At 38.6% G+C, this 17874-nt stretch overlaps 1 protein-coding gene across 1 annotated transcript; it reads left to right on the top strand.

The window, feature by feature from the left end:
• Positions 1–921: 921 nt before the first annotated feature.
• On the top strand, positions 922–11858 carry KRT23 (keratin 23; the record flags this gene model as incomplete). Its single annotated transcript, XM_082010491.1, has 8 exons — positions 922–1913; positions 5530–5612; positions 7025–7181; positions 8780–8941; positions 9034–9159; positions 9905–10125; positions 11050–11081; positions 11755–11858. Exons 1-8 carry the CDS (start codon positions 1497–1499, stop codon positions 11856–11858), a joined length of 1302 nt encoding a protein of 433 aa, XP_081866617.1. The 5' UTR covers positions 922–1496.
• Between the last annotated feature and the right edge of the window lie 6016 nt (positions 11859–17874).

The raw sequence follows: 17874 nt of genomic DNA, 5'->3' as shown, positions 1-17874 counted from the left end.
TCAATGGAAACATAACTGGCAAAAAGAAAATCAACGGGTGCTGAGTAGAGCTGCCACAGAGCCACAAGGAGGAGCTCAAAACCTGCCCTAGTCAGAAAAGGAGGACTAGCAGGCATCCCAGGAAAGGATGAAGTGCAGCAATACTTTATTACTGGAAAATTTCAAATGAAACAGAACAAAAAAGACTCCTTCAGGCTACTTCCAGGATAGTGTAATTCTGGTTTGTACAGTCTCTCTGGCCCCACCACTCAGTGACAGTGCGAAGTAAGATCTTGTGTCAAGAGCTGAGCCTTCAACTGCTGTGAAGAAAAAGAGCTGCGCCGTTTCTGAGAGCCCGTGCCCACGCAGCTTTCCACCTCTTCCCAAATCTTCTATCGTACCCCTCAGGTGCGCCCTAGAGCTACTGAAAGACACGGCAAACCCAAGAACCCAGCTGCTGCCATGGGAGCGCTTCACAATGTGCCACCTACTTTTCAGCATGAAGAATAAGAAAATCTTTGCAGAAGCCAGACTTGCCTGTTCTGCATTTGATGGAAGAAGTTCGACAGAAGGTTACTGAAACTTTTGAGAAAGACAATTTTGCATGATTGCCAAGTCAATTTTTAGGGCTGGTAGCTTTAAATAATCACTTGAATTTTTCAAGTGTTGTTACAAACTCATATTCTAAGTATTTTCTATACCTAAACATAGAAATATCTTCATAGTATTAATACTATTAGCAGCAAGAAATTCCTGCATTACTATCTCAACAAGACTATTGATATGACTGCACCTCAAGTCATGAAAAAATCGCTAGAAAAGATTGTCAAGTACCTAATTCTCACGTCTTTCAACTGGAAATGGGCAGCTGAAAAGAATAGCTGAGCCTTACTCACTTTGGACTGGAGTTTTAGTCAAATGACAGAGGTTGGACAACTTCATTAAAGCCTCATGTCTCATACAGGGTGAAGCTGTTCGGTACGTTAAAAACAGCTTTATAGGACATGCTGCGTTTCAGGATTCACAGACTGCTGTAATGCTATAGCCTGAGAATTACAACAGAAAGTATCTTGAGAGAGCCATGCCTGCCCCAGCTCTCCATTCATTCTGTCATGGATGATACTCTTCCCCCTCATCAGCAGGAAAACATTACATATTAACTACAGGGTTAGAAAAAAGTCTGAGGCAGAGCTGATCCTGTTCCACACCTACTGATCTTAGCCACACCTCACTATTACAATATGAAAAGAAAAAGAAAAAAAAAAAAACCCCAAACCAAAAGGAAAGCAGTCGGGTATGTGGCTGCGATTCCAAATAACAACAGTGTGTGCAGGCTCATAAATGCTTCAGAATTGACCAAGAGGAAGCACGTTTCATGATGACACAATCTTGTTGCTGTAGTCATTCATCGAAGGGAAACTCCCACAGGAAAAGGCATAAAGCTGCTTAGGGAAGGCTAAGAAGCTGCTCAGTGCTAGCCAGTCAAACATTGAGTTAGATTCATAACAGAGCGAAACATGAGTACCAGCCAAAGCCCTTTTCAATTTTTTTCTGGGTCCCTCAGGGGTAGTTCAGGGTGTGGTTTGGCCCAGCAAGGAACTTCTTACAGACCTTCAAGTGCAGACGGTGGTGCCAGCAGCACACATACCTCCTTCTCCTCTGCCAGACCCCTCTGGCTGGCAACTGGAGGAGGGGCACCCTGGGGAGGCTTCGGCGAGCACCATAGGGAAAGCACCTTCCTGGGTGGGAATGAGAAACAAACTATGCAAAACCTGAATGACCGTTTGGCTGCCTATCTGGACAAGGTCCGTTCCTTAGAAGCAGCTAACGCTCAGCTGGAAAGCTGCATCCGAGAGTGGCACAAGACAAAGTCGCATGGAAAGAGGCATGACTTCAACCAGTACGAGCAAAACGTCACTGACATGCAAAGACGGGTAAGTCAGAGCTGTAGGTGACTATGTCATTCTATGCTCTTTTAAGGAATCTGGGTACTCATTTATGCTGATGGCTTTCCTTTAAAGAAAGTTAAATAAAACCTTTAAAATGTTAGAAATACTAATGAAAGCGGTTACAAGACTGGGGCATATACATTCTTTGTGTTCACAAGGAGGAGAATGGGATACAAGAAAGAAAGGCTGGAAGGAGACAAGGGGGATTCTGCAAAGACTGGTAGTATAAAGAGATTTGTATGTTGCCAAGTGTTCGTTTCTGTACATGAAACTGTGGTTTGAGTAACTATGTCTGGCAGAATTTGGTCTTTTTGACTGCACATGTATTCAAGCAAATTACAAAGCAGACAAACTGAAGAGACTGCCTTCTTTCATGCATGCTGGCTTTAGACATACTGTTGCATTTCATTTCTTTGATTCCTGTGGTAGCAGTCAATGAAACGACAGGAGTTTTGGGTCCAATGAGCTTATGTAATCAGATGGAAAAATACTTCATTGTAATTAAGAAAATAGCAGTGACAAATTCCTTGTGGATGTTTTCACTATAATTAAAAGGAGAATTTCTGGTTCCTGCCAGTAGTTAATATTAATGTTCAACAGTAACTCTTTCAATCTCCCAAACTCACGTGTCTTCAAATTTAAGCATAATATTAATCTGTATTCATAATGAATGTAACCATCTGTAACCATCTCTGTGACTAATCAGCGTAATTAACTTCACATAGCCATATGGGGCAAAACCCAAAGCTATTCCAAATGCAATGTTGTAGTTTTCCCTCCACTTTTTATAATATGGTTACTTGGCATTCTCAAGACCCTGAGAATTTTTTTTCAAAAGGGTTTGGAAATTATATTATCCTTCACCTTTGCTGATTGAGGCCAGGGACTTAATCAAAGTCCCTGCTCACTGTTAAATGTGTTGCCTGCAGGCAGAGGATGAGGCACTCCGACCACAGACAATGTGTAAGGAGAGCCAGAATTGTCATCACCCATTTCTGTTTTAAGGATAAAGAAAGGTCATCTGTCTCCAGACCCATCACTTGAGCACTTTTTTTTTTTAACTGATCCGGATAAAAAAATTTGTCCATCAAGAATATAAATGTGTTCACATTGACTTGGAATTAATAAATCAGAAAGATTTAGGAAGACAGTAAGACTAAAAACATAGCGCTGATTGGGGCAAAGCCCTCACTCTTGAGTAGGTTGTACCCAAGACACTTATTTTTAACACTCACCACTCAAACACCAGCTATCACCGGCTCCAAGGACCTGTTAGACCAATAGCTGTCTCAGCCAGTAGGCACTGCCTGCCATGCTCATACTGGGGAGGAACGGCTATTTAAAGAATTATTTACAGGTGACAATTCAGGGATTTAACCCAGCATTTTTACTTTCTCTATAAATTATTGCAATTAGCACCATGACTGCCAGCAAAATGAGTGAAAATATAGCATCTAATTATTAACCATAATTAAATTAATTAACCATGAATTAAAAAGCTGAAACTAATTTAGCACCTAAAATGAAATTTAGACAAACTTTAGGATCCTATATCCAGTAATCTAGAAAGTCTACGGTATACTGGCTGTCTAAACTTGGAGGCATATAATCATTTGGGTCCTACGTTTTGGACCACGCTCTTCCCTGGATACCTGAATTCTGGATGAACATGCCAGTTGGAGCAATAAGTTGCCTTGCTCCAGCCTGACTCCATTCTAACCCAGATACAAAGTAAAACAGCACCAGTTCTTCAGGTAAATGTCTGATTCAAACATCTTGTACTGCCAAATAAACAAACTCATTTACAGAGCATTCAAAGAGACAAGATCAAGGCTGTTGGACAAAGGACATAAGACATGCTGAGGAAGAAGTCAGTGCAGGAAGCCTTCTTGAAAAAAATATGTTCTGAGAAGGAATTTGAATGTATTTTGTATATAATAATGTGTGAGTTCTTAATTAAGTTATCTGTAAGTTTGCAGATTGATATTAGTGATGCACCCATACTCATGATGGATGTGGTGAAGAATGCTGTATAATTATAAACAGATAAATGTCCACGTGTAGAATGCACTGCTAACTGGCACAGCAATCAATATCGTACAGCAGTTGGCAAAACACTGACAATTGTTCAGATTGCACAAAAAAAGTCATAAAGCATTTATATAAACGTGTTACTGTGTTGCATGATTATGAAATGGCACAAAGTTGAAGAACTCATATGCTGCTTTCTCATTGCCTTATTACCTTCCATAGTAAAATTTACCATTCTCTAGGGATGGATTCAAGAATTGCCTCTTCTCTGACAACAAATTCCAGGCAGCGACACATTTAGGGTATGGTTATACTTCTTCAGCTGTCCTTGATCATGTCCCAGGGCAGTATCCGGGGTGTGCTGCTAATTGCTCAAGAATGTACAGTCTGTTAACAGATTAGTTAAAACGTTCCACAGGCACCTTTTTTTTAACTAGGAGAGGTAAACTTTTGACACTTCAGGACAATTTTGTCATTTCCTTGTTTCTTTGTGATTCATTTAGGTGTGGGAAGTTTTACTTCAAGGTGCTGAGAGCTCTGTAAATGGCTAATGATTTCTCCACAGCCATATGCACCTTGTTTTGCTATGTAAGTGTTGAGTGAAGGCAGCTGTTGGAACTGCAGCCATGCTTCTCTCTCCTCTTTGTTAGAGAAGGACATGATGTCCACAATTATTAGTTCCTGCTAATTATGTATGAGTTCCTGCTAGAATTCTTTCAAAAATTTTTAATGGAATACTGAGCTTTTCATATTCAGATCTATAGTTCAAAGCTATTTCATGTTAACAGGGACTTGCAAGTCATTTCAGGGCATGCTGAGCACACTAAATGAATGATGCAGTGCACTTTCTCCTGCACCTTTTAGGGCAATTTTCAACATCCCAAAGCAAAATCAGAAACATGAATTAATCACTCGATGCTGCTAGACAATTCAGTACAGTTATAGGTGAATAACTGAATGGACCATGACAACTAGGTGCCAGCTTTATTCTCAAAATGACAATAATTGCAACTCCAGGCTGAAGCACATGGTGGACTTGAGGGGTCCTGCTCATGAGGTGCTGCTACCACTGTTGTTATGCCGCTGATTCACAACACTGATTCAGCAAGGTGTTTATGCACATGCTGATTAATTGCACCATTTTGCTTGTACTCAGACACAGCTTAATGATTCTTGCTGAAATTTGCCCTAAAGATGACCAAGGCTGCTTTTCTAGCAATGCTAAACAGAATCAAAATCAGTTCACAAAAAAAGAGGAAGACAATGATTGTTATTCTGTAATGTACCATGAAGTTTGCGTAACATTATTCATATCCTCTACCTGGCCAGGAATAAGATGACTCCTCCAGTTTCATATCCAGAAAAGTAAGACAAAGAAAAAAGTAAGATTATGCACAAAAATTGCAGACACATCTAAGTGAATCGGGAAACTAAGCTTCTTTTATTCATGTACTCTCCTTAAAATGGGAATTCTACTATTTAGATGCTTCCAACAAGCAGCAGGGAGTCTAAAACAGCACAATCACCATATGGCAACACTGAGTCTCCTGTTGGATTCTCTGTTTTCCAGATTGAGGATGGCAAGATCACCAATGCCGGTATCCTTTTACAAATTGATAACGCTAACATGGCATCTGAAGACTTCAGGCTCAAGTAAGCTCTTCTTTGGTTTCCTGCTTAAGTTTGAAAGAGGATTGAGCAAAATATTGCTTTTTCTTGATAATCCAATACGAAACTGATTTTACTGAGATTTTCTGGTGATACTGGATAAATAAAACCAATGTAGAACAGAAAAAAAAAAAAAAAAAAACAGGATAAAAAGGATGTAAAAACCACAAATGATTCCTGAACAATCTTGAGTCACCCTGTTTATGATACTTAGTTCAGGTCCTGAAGAGCAGGTTTTACAGCAGACACTTGATACTTGTGACAAAAGGCATTTAAAACTGTCATCTGGGAATACAAATCAACCCTTCTCTGCACTAAGCTTCCCCAGTGCAGCCCAGTTCTACTTCCTGTACTTCTGTCCAGCTCTGCAGGAAATACCCGTCCTTCAGTATCTTCTGCTTTGGAGTCTCATGAGTTTTGCCACAGTAAATGGGCCAGTGCTTCCTTGGCTACCAATACACAGTCTGATCTTTCAGTATGTTGTTGAAAGATAGTTCTGAGACCAACTAAAACGCCAAAATGTTTGGACATTCCAGGCAGATCTTTGCAAAAGAAAGGAATTTACATTTCTGTAAGTTAGACTAGTAGGAATCATGAAGAGTTGTCTTATTTTCAACAGATGATGATCAGCTATTAAAAAGATCTCTCAGCTTTTGGTACTATTGTAACAAAGACTCTGAACACAGTAGGCCTTATCTAGCCTTGCCTTTCTTTATCAAACAATAGTGTCAGAAAAAGGGAACAGTGGAACTACTTTGAGAGACTGGAATCATAGAATGAGTCTGACGGATTGAATGTAGAAACATCAATAGAGCCCACAAAAATGAAGTAAGGGGAGAGATTCTGAGGAACAAAAGTGCTTCATACGGCCAAGGGAAGATACGGCAGTGTCTTTCTGACTGGCTCACTACAGATGGCAAACTGCAAGAAGTTAGAGAGGAATGTTAATAACTGGCTTCTCTGACATTTTTCCTGTTTTCTGAAGGACTGAAAAGTTACAATTTCGGAAAAACTACAGAAAGCATTGATTGTTGATACTGTTTTCACATCTTCATTGGCAATTTTTTGAGAATCATATTCTCAAATCTTTCACAACCTGGTGAACGTTAAAATGCAAAAAGAAAAATGAAAGAAAGAGCAATTATTGCATACTGTGTAGGAGGAGTTGTGAAGAAGAAAGAAAAACAATAGAGAAACCCATCTTATTTTTAAGAGTATTCAAGAACATTCAAAGAGTATATTTTAGAAACAGAATTTGTTTCCTTGTTTTTTTTGTTCTTTCTAGTTCCCTAAGAGAGGACTTAAGCAAGTCTACTTTTCTTTGATACTACTTATACAAGAGGCTAGGAGTGATCTGTTCTCAACAAGCATGCTTTATCTCCTTTTTCCTCATAAAGGTATGAAGCAGAGAAGTCTCGCCGGCAAGGAGTGCAGCTTGATGTCGAGAACCTGCGTAAGGAGCTCGACAGCCTGACCATTGTTACAACAGATCTGGAAATGGAAATTGAAGGCTTGAGAGAAGAGCACATCCTCAGAAGAAAAGACCATGAGGAGGTAGAAAAAGTTCCACTTGGTAAAATCCTATCACACAAATCTTTGCTACCATGTAATTAACTTTGAGTAAGATCCACAATCTATAAATGGGATTGATGATTCAGAACCTAATCATGTTTCTAAAGAAGCCAATGAGAGTTGGATGAGGCACAAAGTTTGTGTACTACTCTATCAATTAAATTGGGATTTCGGAAAGGATAACAAATTGCTGTATTTTCTCCCACTCTTTTCTAGTCACCTACCCATCTGTCATACATAGCTAATAATAGCTTACATATCTGACAGAATATTCTTAGAAATACTTAAGATATAAATACACAGAGATTTCAAGTAAATAGGAAATGTTACTGGTTGCTGTTGAATTTCACTCATCACAGACTTTTCCTTCAACTCCAGATATATCATCTCACAGAATAGCAGAAACACAGAGTGGTTGAGGTTGGAAGGGACCTCTCGAGGTCACGTTTTCCACCCCCATAGCTCAAGCAGGATCACCTAGAGCAGGCTGACTTGAAGTAAACAGACCTTGAATTCTTCAAGGATCAAAAGTAAAAAGAATGGTTGTTGAAGTCAAGTAAAATTACTTATTCTTGCAAAATCCTAAGCACAATAATTAGATAATAATTGTCAAAACCCATGCTGCTCTGAATTCTTCCAGAGCTATACCACAGTGGTCCCTGTTATTCCCACATATATAATACCACTGCTTGACAAGATGCTGTTTTCATTTTGCTTGATCTGATGTTGTTCTCAGTTATTACCTAATGCAGAACCAAACATCCTACTCAGTATCTGTGGATTGTTAAAATGGAGGATAGAAACACAAGGATTACACAGCAGTAGGTGAAGCTGTCTTTGGCTGATCCCCTTAATAGCCAAGGACACGACTGAACAGCTATAACAAAACAGTTCTTGGAAGCAGAGCAACCAACAGACATCAGTATGTCCAGCTGATCTGCATTTTGGAGGCTGTGATGTCATACCCTGAAATGCTATTTTGCCTGGGCGCTTTTGAAAATGGTACCTAGCACATAAGATTGTGCTACACCAAAAGGAATGTTACCATACCTGCTTGACTTGTCCTGTAATTATGTTGTTTACACAGTAATTATATGCTTTAATCCAATTATTCTTTTAACAATTACATAGAACTTTTACATTACTCTCCTGTAAACTTAGCTATAGTTCCCTAAATATTAACACACAGGCTAAGAAAGATGAATTACTGCTAGATTTTCATCAAAGGTCTTGGGTTCCTAATAGATAAATAAATAAAAAATGTCAGTGCTTCTTCATTAAGTATATATCTTCCAGAAACATTATATGAAAAGATCTTCTCACATGTGTTTTTATTGAGTTCTCTAGCACAGTTCTGCCACAGAAGCAGATATGTCACTGGTTTAAGTCACATCATAGTATTACCCATATATAAATCTTCCAAAGAGTGTTAACTGAATATATATAACAATTAACCTACCATAATGAAAAAAATATTTTGAGTATTGTGAGAGGATGGAACTGAAGAAGACAAGACAGGAATGAAAACTTTCCACTTTCATAAACAAGTTTACCTGTTTCCTCTGCTAATACATGAATAGGATATGGAAGCAAATCGCTCATCACAAGACTTCAAAGTCAATGTGAAAGTAAATGCAGCTCCTCCTGAAGACTTAGCCAAGATTCTAGCAGAAATAAGAGAAGATTATGAAGCCATAATTGAAAAGAATCGTCAAAGCCTGGACAGTTGGTACAAAGAACAGGTAACAGCTATCTTCTGCTCCTTTCAAAGATCCCTGTTGCTGTACATGACCGACCAGAACCAGTAAGCTTCTCTCTTGCTTTTGCTCCACAGAGCGCAGCTATGTCTCTGGCAGCAACCCCTAATTCAGAACAGATACAGCGCAATGAGAACGAGATCAAGGATCTAACACGCACTTTACAGTCCCTGGACATTGAGCTGCAGGCACAGATGAGTAAGGTATCTATGCAGGCATCTCTGGCTGGTCACTGTTACTTCATATATTCTCAGAAACTGTTGTGGACCAATTCTTCATTTAAAACCATAGCCCAGCATAACTTTATTTTAGTTATTAAAGCATCAGTGAAATTGGAATTTGGACCATGCTTCATGTTGCCAGAATATGCAAAATAGATTCAGCAACCATCACCAAGAAGTGAAAAATTTATGTCTCTCTTTAGAACAAAATATAGGGAGGAGAAAAGAGATGGGATAGCAGACTCCATGATCTCGAAAGAAAAAATGTCCAAGATGACAGATAGTAATATAAATTTCATATTCACAACCCCTATTATAATGCATGAAATATATGAACTGTGAAAAATGTTGGTGGGGATTCTCCAAAAATGTTGCTCAGCTCTTGTACAGGTTAAAGCTCACATACCCATGGCTTGGAGACTTTGGAGCAATTCTGGACAGTAACTGCAGAACTGACGGAAGAGTTAACAGTTACAGAAGCACAGCCTTTGAGCAGAAGATTAAATGGCAGGGATAAATTACTCAGCTTTTGCCTCTCATTATGCACACACGACACAGCTTCATGATTCTGCTGTCTTCACATGAATAGTCATGCAAGGGCATAAGTGTTTAAATTACCACGGTCTTAATTTTGCAGTCTTCTACCTAGAGCCCAATTTGCTGGCATTTCTGCATTATATCTGCCACTTAAATAATAATCATAGTATTGGTATTATCTGCTCTGCAGAAACACATGCTGGAGGACACCTTGGCTGACACTCGGAATTACTATGCTGTTGCACTTCAAAACATGCAGCAGATCATCTCCAAATGTGAGGAAGAGCTAAACCAGGTTCGCCATGACATTAAGCAGCAAAATAACCAATACAAGGTTCTTCTTGGGATCAAAACCCGCCTGGAGAAGGAGATTTCCACCTACCGCCTGCTGCTGGAAGGGAATGTTGACAGGTAAGGCAAAGCCACCCTGACTGGAATAGATGAGAAGAGAGTTCTCATATTCGGGTTGTTGGTTTGTTTGTTTGTTTATGCTTAATCAAAGCTTGTGAGTTCCATACTACATCAAGGGTTGGTATTTTAATGTGATGGATCATAATAAAAAGCTTGAGCCACTTAGTATACAGAGAAACTTGTATCCATGTAATTTGGATTACCTAAATTAATATAACTTTTTATTAAAAAAGAAGCTACATTCCCACAGCATGCCTATCTCAGCATAGGAACAAATGCCAATTTCAGTAAAATTCATAGTCATTTATTATCTTCAAAACAAGTTCTAGAACAAAAAGAAGCCTAGAAACAAGTTTAGAACTTTTTTGGTCAGCCATCTGCAGTTACAAATACCAGCATACAAAATCTGTACAGTATGTCCCTCTGCTGATGGGTTGTTTGGTTTCCCTATCTCTGCCTTGTCTGAAATCTTGGCATTCAGAAATCTTTGGGCTTCTATTCTTTATTCTCTCATCTTATATACAGAGCATGTCTTATTTGTACAAAATCAGGAGGAGGAAGATTAGCAGCCTTTGTAACTGAAAATCTCAGGGAGGCAGGACAGTATGGCTCCAAGTACGGGTTTATTTGTCATAAGCCAAAATGGGATCAACTTGAGCAACTCAGAACATCTAAGAAACAATGCAACTGTCCACAGTAGAAGCAATAATGAATGTACACAGGAACAGTTTCAGGTGAGAGTATCTGTACCTAAGACTATCGAAGAGGAAAAGTTCTCGTGGTATAAAAGCATCATTCTTTTTTTTTTTTAACCTCTTTTCATAGTGGTATGAGGTCTCCTGAGAATCAGTGAGAAGAAGGGGATGAATAACTTCTTGAAATTAGTATAAACATTATTTTTCCTCTGTTTTATTATCTTTACAGGACAGCAAGAAAATCTGAATTGAAAGCTAAAGGTAAAAGTCCCTTACTTTGTTCTCTATAGTGACTCTTAATTATTGTTATTTCCAATCAAATTTTACTCAGAATAATCTTAACCTTACATGAATGAACTATGAGAGGTTTGCATAGCAGTTAACTCATGTAGGCCATGTTTGAGAATAATTTCAGTGATTCATCAGTCTTGTGAAGGCCTGCACTTCAGAGCACATTCTGCTGCGTCTGCCCACTTGTGGACTATCTTCAGGCTGACCTCTGTTAGTCAAACACATTGTCCAAAGCTCAGGCTCAAGACTAAAGCTTTCATGGTATACGAGGAGGCATAGAGACTCCATTTGGTGACTAAAACAGGGTTAGGGCTTGAGAGCAAACAGAAAATCTGCATGTCTGGAAACTCATATTCTGGCATGAGCATGACCTACGGACATTTAGGATAATCTGCTCTGAAGTTAGATTTGCATTGGCTGGGATATGTCTGTATTATTCATTTGCCCTGACCTGGACAAGACTCAGGGTGACTTTCTGGCTGTACACTTCACAAAGAGAAGTAATAAGTATTGACTTAAAGGGAAACATGTAAAGATAAATCAGTTGAGGAGGTAGCTGGTAAATTACTGTAAATGAAGCTTTCCCTGCATCAGCTTGTCTCAGCATTGCTTCTTGTCTAATTAAGCTTTCTTTGTCTTCCAGAACATGCTGGGCTGCCCAATCGAAAGATCAAAGCAATTGTCCATGACAGTGTGAATGGGCAGGTGGTATCCTCCACCATCAACGAGATCCACCAGCAAGCATGAAGTAAAAAGTTCTGCTAACTACTGGCTTTCCTAGTGGGCTAAGCTCTGACAACCCTTCTGTGCAACTATGTGCTGGATGTTGGTCTCCCTTTGTGTAAAATAGGGATACTCTAGTGAGCTCTCTCCTGAAATGATTTGCAGCCTAATAAAGAAAAATGCCATACAGAGCTAGGTATAGCTGATATTGTTAGCTTAAAGAGCTTTTAGTCATCAAAACACCGAAGAAAAGCTATTCAATGAAAATGGCTGGCTGAGCTGGTAATATATGTATTATGCACATCTCACTGGGGCATGAATCTCCATCTGTGATTCATTATTGCTCTTCAAATTAACTATAATTTAAAGTGAATAATCTCTCAGCTTTTCTCCTGGTCTTATGTATCTCATCATATACCTCACTGCAGCCAATAAATTCTTTTGCATTACTTGTTCTGGTCATTGTAATTTCTGATTTTGCTTTTTCTTATATAAGCACCAGCCCAAAGTAGCAGTGTTACTGACATAGGTCAAGACTGCAAAAGCCTTTTTTGTTTCTGCAAAAGCCTCTGCATTGTTTCAGAAGGTATAAAACTGGAAGGACACAAAAAAGAAGAAAAGAGGTGACACAATTTACGGGTGACATTTACAGAAGCAAAACTATTAGACTTCTCTATATACAACTTTTCAATGTCACCGTTTAAAACAGCATTATTACTAGGATTGTTGTAAAGTACACTTTACTAAAACAGTCACCCTAGAAACATTTCTCTATTCTTCAGCTTTAGAGAAATTTTCTTTTAACTGTCTTTACACACTTTCCTTCAAAGATTGTAAGTGCTTTTCCAGATAACCCTTATTCTTTCTCAGCGACCCATTTAATAAAAAAAAAAATCAGTTATTTGTGTTCATATTAATGTTCATTGTTTTTGTTGATGGGTTCTGTAGTCAGGATAGACTGGTATATGCAATGCATACTAATGTAAGGGGAGAGGCCCAAGTTATTTAGCCAAATCCAAGCTGCTTCCCCTTTCTCACATCAGCCCAAACACCGACTCAGCAGGACACCCTATCAGCAACAGGAACATTTCCAGTGATATGCAAAGCTACAAACTGAGCAAGAAAAAGATAAATATTATTAGGACTGTTGAGATGAGGAAGACTGCAAAGCAGAACAAAGAGAGACAAAATGGAGCATAATGAGTGTCTGTACGGATTTGCATTCCAAAGTCAAGGTCTGCATATAAAACGGTGTGTTCAGGGCAGTCTCATATTCATGAGCGAAATCGTCATTGCACTCTCTCGTACCCACTCATAAGGGACTTTCATAAAGGATTCCTGTTACCTGCTTTGCTTTGAAACCAGGCTCACAAGAGAAAGTGAACATTTCAAAGAAAATGCAGATTTAAAATAAACAAAGTCCACCTCTATGGTACAATGTTTTCTTACTGGCATGTTAGGACCAGTTAATGATTCCCCTTCGCTCCCCCCCCCCAACTCTCCACCCTTGTTGCACAAAGAGATCCCAAAAGCATTGAATGGATTACCTAATGGTTTCTTTAAATTGGGTAAAACTTGTAATACAGGATTAGTAACTCTTGGATAATTAACAATGTCCTTCCTTATGGCTTACCAGATCCAACAAGCCAGACCTGGTGTTTGTAGCATCTGGACAAAACGTGCCTAGGTTTTTGTCGTGGTTTAACCCCAGAGAGCAACTAAGTACCACGCAGCCGTGTTATTTAAAACTATATTCATTTATCAAATTTACAGAACATAACCACATTGCTGTGATACAGATACTGAGAAAAACTTCTAAGTAGCTCCTTATTTCAAAATGAAAGGAAAGTATCTATGCTTTGTGCTAGGTCTTGATTGTGATAAGCTACAAGGAAAGAAGGAGGAGAAACGAATCATTGAAGTGCTTTATAGAACACGCCTCTCTCCATTTCACATTCTTGAGCAATGCATTGGCTTTACTTGTGTCCTAGTGTCTTCTCATGCAGAGGTAAGAGATGCACTCCCTGCATCCCTGTGTTACGCTCAGCTACGGTCCAAATGGTACTGGCTAAGACGTAGTGGAATCCCCATTCCACTCCAGTGCTCTGATGATTTTAACCTTCTCTTACAACTGCAGCATTGCATTCTGTAATGGGCAGACCAGCACAGCGCACAACACTGACCTCATAGTTCACTCCGTTTACTAACATCATCACACGTCGCTCAAACACATCCATTCAAGTTCCTGTCTTTTAATAAATGAAGTAAACTAATTAGTCCTTAAACATATAAATATCAGTTACATTACATTCTGTTTTCTAAATGACAGCAAGTATTCTACAGCATAAATTGCTTATTTATGGAGAATTCTTCTGGGCTTTATAATACTATGTATAATTGCAGATTTCCTTTTTGATGAACAGCTTATGATACTGTATCACTGGACATATATTGCCTTATATCTAGTGGTTATTCATTGCTTCTGAATATGTGTTCTGGTAGGTAGATAAGCTATGCATTTCTAAATGTATTTAGAGTAGGTCTGCACCCGAAATAATAAACAACGATGCTAGTATTTACCACTCGCATGCACTGTTAACGTTATATTCTCACAACATGCTGAGAGATGAAGTTAAGGAGATAATGAATGGGGGTAGTATTATCATTCCCATTTTATTGCTTGAGAAATTGGAAAAAGATGACACAACTTGCTCAAGGCTGCAAAGAAAGTCCGTGATAGCAACTAAACTAGAATTCATCACTTCACAGCTTCTACTTACCCCAGCTATTAGATAATACAACCTCCGCAAAGAGCCATTCTCTAGTTACAGCAATCCTTTCTGTGTCTGATCGCACCGAAGAGATAATTTGATTGATTCATTTCAAGTGTGTACTGCCGGTCAAGACCCTGCACATACTTTGATGATGTTCTTCAATTTACATGTGCCAATAGCCCTACGAAAATTAGTCCTGTACGTATGCCTGGGTGTCTTTGGTGATGTTGTAGTATTTGCGAAACTTTAAAAAAGAGATGGCGTACATGCTTCTTTCTCTTAGTCTCAGATCAGTGTCTTGAAGGAAAGGAAATCTTCAGGAGTGTGATACTGCATCGCTTGACAAACTATTTTATTAATTCACTATATTAAAACTGATTGAGCTCTGATAGCTGGTATTTATTCTACCGCAGTATTAGATATACAGAGAAGCGCTGTTTCCACATCAAGGAAGTGACTGACCCAGGCCCAAAGAAACTGCAATTTTAAAAATTCAAAGTATCATAAAAAATAACATACTCAACGTGAATATATTCTATTTCCCGTAAATGGAATAAGATAGCAAAAAAATATCAGTAGGAGATAATGTCATTTCTAAGTCTAAGTGAATGATGTAACAATTTGCAAACTAACAAGAGACAGGAACTCAGGCTATAAAAGGAGGCTGAAACCACCAGCGTTCACAAATCACTTCTTGTAGTTTCACCTGCCATTTAAGGAAGTCCTGCACTAAATAATCCTCCAGCGTGATTTCTAACAGACTTGAATGCGCTCCAGAATGCGTATGAGTCACAGCTCATTTCACTTGGAGAAATGTTAAAACTTATTAAGGTGTATTACAATACGCAGCTCTGGTAAGTGAATTGTTGATCCTGTGGAAGAAGTTTGCAGTGAGGTAATGCAGTAATGGTTTGTGCTGTTAATCACACATTCTTTCTGGTGATGTGGCCACACTTTGGCAGGTTTCTTTCTTACTTACGAGCATGACATTTCTGTAGAATGCAAAATTTTTGCTTTCTGCCCGCCTTGTTAATACAGATGCAAAATAAATGAAGCCATTTCAGAAAGAGAAGAAAAGAAAATCTAGCATTTATAACACTGCTAAAAGCACTGTTTGCATGCTATTATTGAAGCAGGGAGAATAGGTAGAAGAGCCGGTAAAACATTTCACAATCTCCACACCCTGACCTATAAAGGTTTCTAAAGTTTTGCTGGGAGATGCTTGTCCCTGTGTATGAATCATGCAGAAAAGGGAAGGATCTATAAACAGGGAAGCAAGGAAAGAATAATGCTTGAGAGGCCTGCACCCCCCATCTTCCCCACATCCTGAATTATACAACAAAAGCATCTTAATTATTGACTCTACTTATACATTTGGCTTTGTGAAATCATGAGTACTTTTTACTATGTATTGCTTCCTCATAATTCCTTCGTTGGTGAAATTTTTCGTTTCTTTTCAAGTTGTATTTTTATTATATTTTTAATTGTATGACTATACTGAAATTACCTACTTGAGCTACACATCTAGGTTGGCATAAAAGAATTCTTTGCAAAAATATCCCATCAAACATAAGCATCAATATATTACAGTTTGGACTGCCCTCATGACAAATGCTCATAGTACTAGACATGACCTAATGGTGAAACAGGTGCATGGCTGCTTCTTCTGGACACCTTAATTTGCTTTTGAAAGTCTGAATATGCATCAGAAGCTTAAAGGCATGAAATCATAACATCATCTGTGGTAAAGACACTTTCAATAACTATCTAGACTTCAGGGGTAAATCTTTCTGCTTTCCAACGTCCTAAGGACAAGTCAAAAGGAGTTAATTTGACAGGCTGTTATTAGGTTCTATAGAAAGCAACAAAAATGAGGAATATAATTTGAGAAAAATGTATTTCAATTTAGAAGAATAATTATTTGGAGCAGGCAGGGGAAAGGAGAAACAACAAGGTAAAGTAGCTGACAAGCTATACAGTACTTTAGAAGTTAATAGTCTGCTACTTCTAGAGGAAAAGTACCACCTTTGGCTCAGATCTACACCCTAGAATCACGCATACAAGAAACTAAAGCATAAAATGCATAAAACAGATACACTGGAAGCAACTCTTGCCAGAGCAATTTCAAAGAAGGAACTATGTAATGTTGCCGCAAGTAGACAGAAATTGCCATTTTAAAGATACCACTGCAGGAAAAAACCCACTTTTTCATTCCTTATTAGTGAGACAAATTATCAATTTTTGGAAGCCCAGTACCCAGGCTCTGTTTCTCAGTTAATCTTACCACAGAACAGTCTCAAGCCAGTTACCAAGACATTTTGTGAATGGACGTGTTCTACCGGAAATAACATTGCTACTATGCAGAAAAAAAAACCCATAAAAACAAAACCAAAGAAAAATTTTCTTTAACGTCTAGAGTTTACTGCTGTCTAAAAATTTAAGATACTCAAGCATCAGTCATAAAGAAAGGAGCATAATTCAAAGGGATAATGAACATACCTGTCCTCAGAAATTCAGCTTTCAAGATTTAGAAAGACAGATACTACTTGTTGCCATTGCTTACAAACTCACTGCCATACAAAGTGCTAAACTCTTGTAATTACAGCTTGTGACTGTGAAGATAAATATTACTCTAAACATTTGGCCACAAGAGTTATGCAAAATTTTTTTTCTGCTGGATATAGGACCAGAAAAGTAGGTAATGTGTGAAATTTTGTTAGGTAATGTGTGAATTTCATGAACCACGTTCAGGTTCCAGCAGGGATGCTCCCAATGGAGCAAATAATACGTAGACTTGTACACGTAACTCTGTTAAGAAGGCAAGTGGTGGCCTCTAGTGACAAACAGATATATCCACATTATGCTTCTGTTCCAAATGGCATGCAAATGGCACTGCTACGCTAAGCATCACCACAGGAACCACTCCTTCTGGTGTCCGTGCCTTCTGGGAGATTCCTAAGGCTAGTGAAAAATTTTTAAGCGGAAACGTCTCTTGAAGTATTTGTGTAAGCAACATTCCTAAAAAAAACTAAAAGTGCACAATTTTCTCAAGGGGAGTACTGAGAAGTGCTTTCAGCCTGTTTTCATTCTTTTTTTTTTTTTTTTTTTTTTTTTTTTGGATACCTGATTGCCTGACACAGATGCTGAAGCTGGGACAGCATATCAGGTTCCCCTCTACAAAGCAAGCAACCCATAGTCTGCTTCTGGTCATACAAATACCGGGAGAGGGGATGCTACGTGGTCACTAGAATGTACTGAAAAGATGA

The sequence above is a fragment of the Phaethon aethereus genome (genome assembly GCF_964289735.1).
Source record: "Phaethon aethereus genome assembly, chromosome: 25".
Classification (NCBI taxonomy): domain Eukaryota; kingdom Metazoa; phylum Chordata; class Aves; order Phaethontiformes; family Phaethontidae; genus Phaethon; species Phaethon aethereus.
This window is presented reverse-complemented; position numbering and strand designations above follow the sequence as displayed.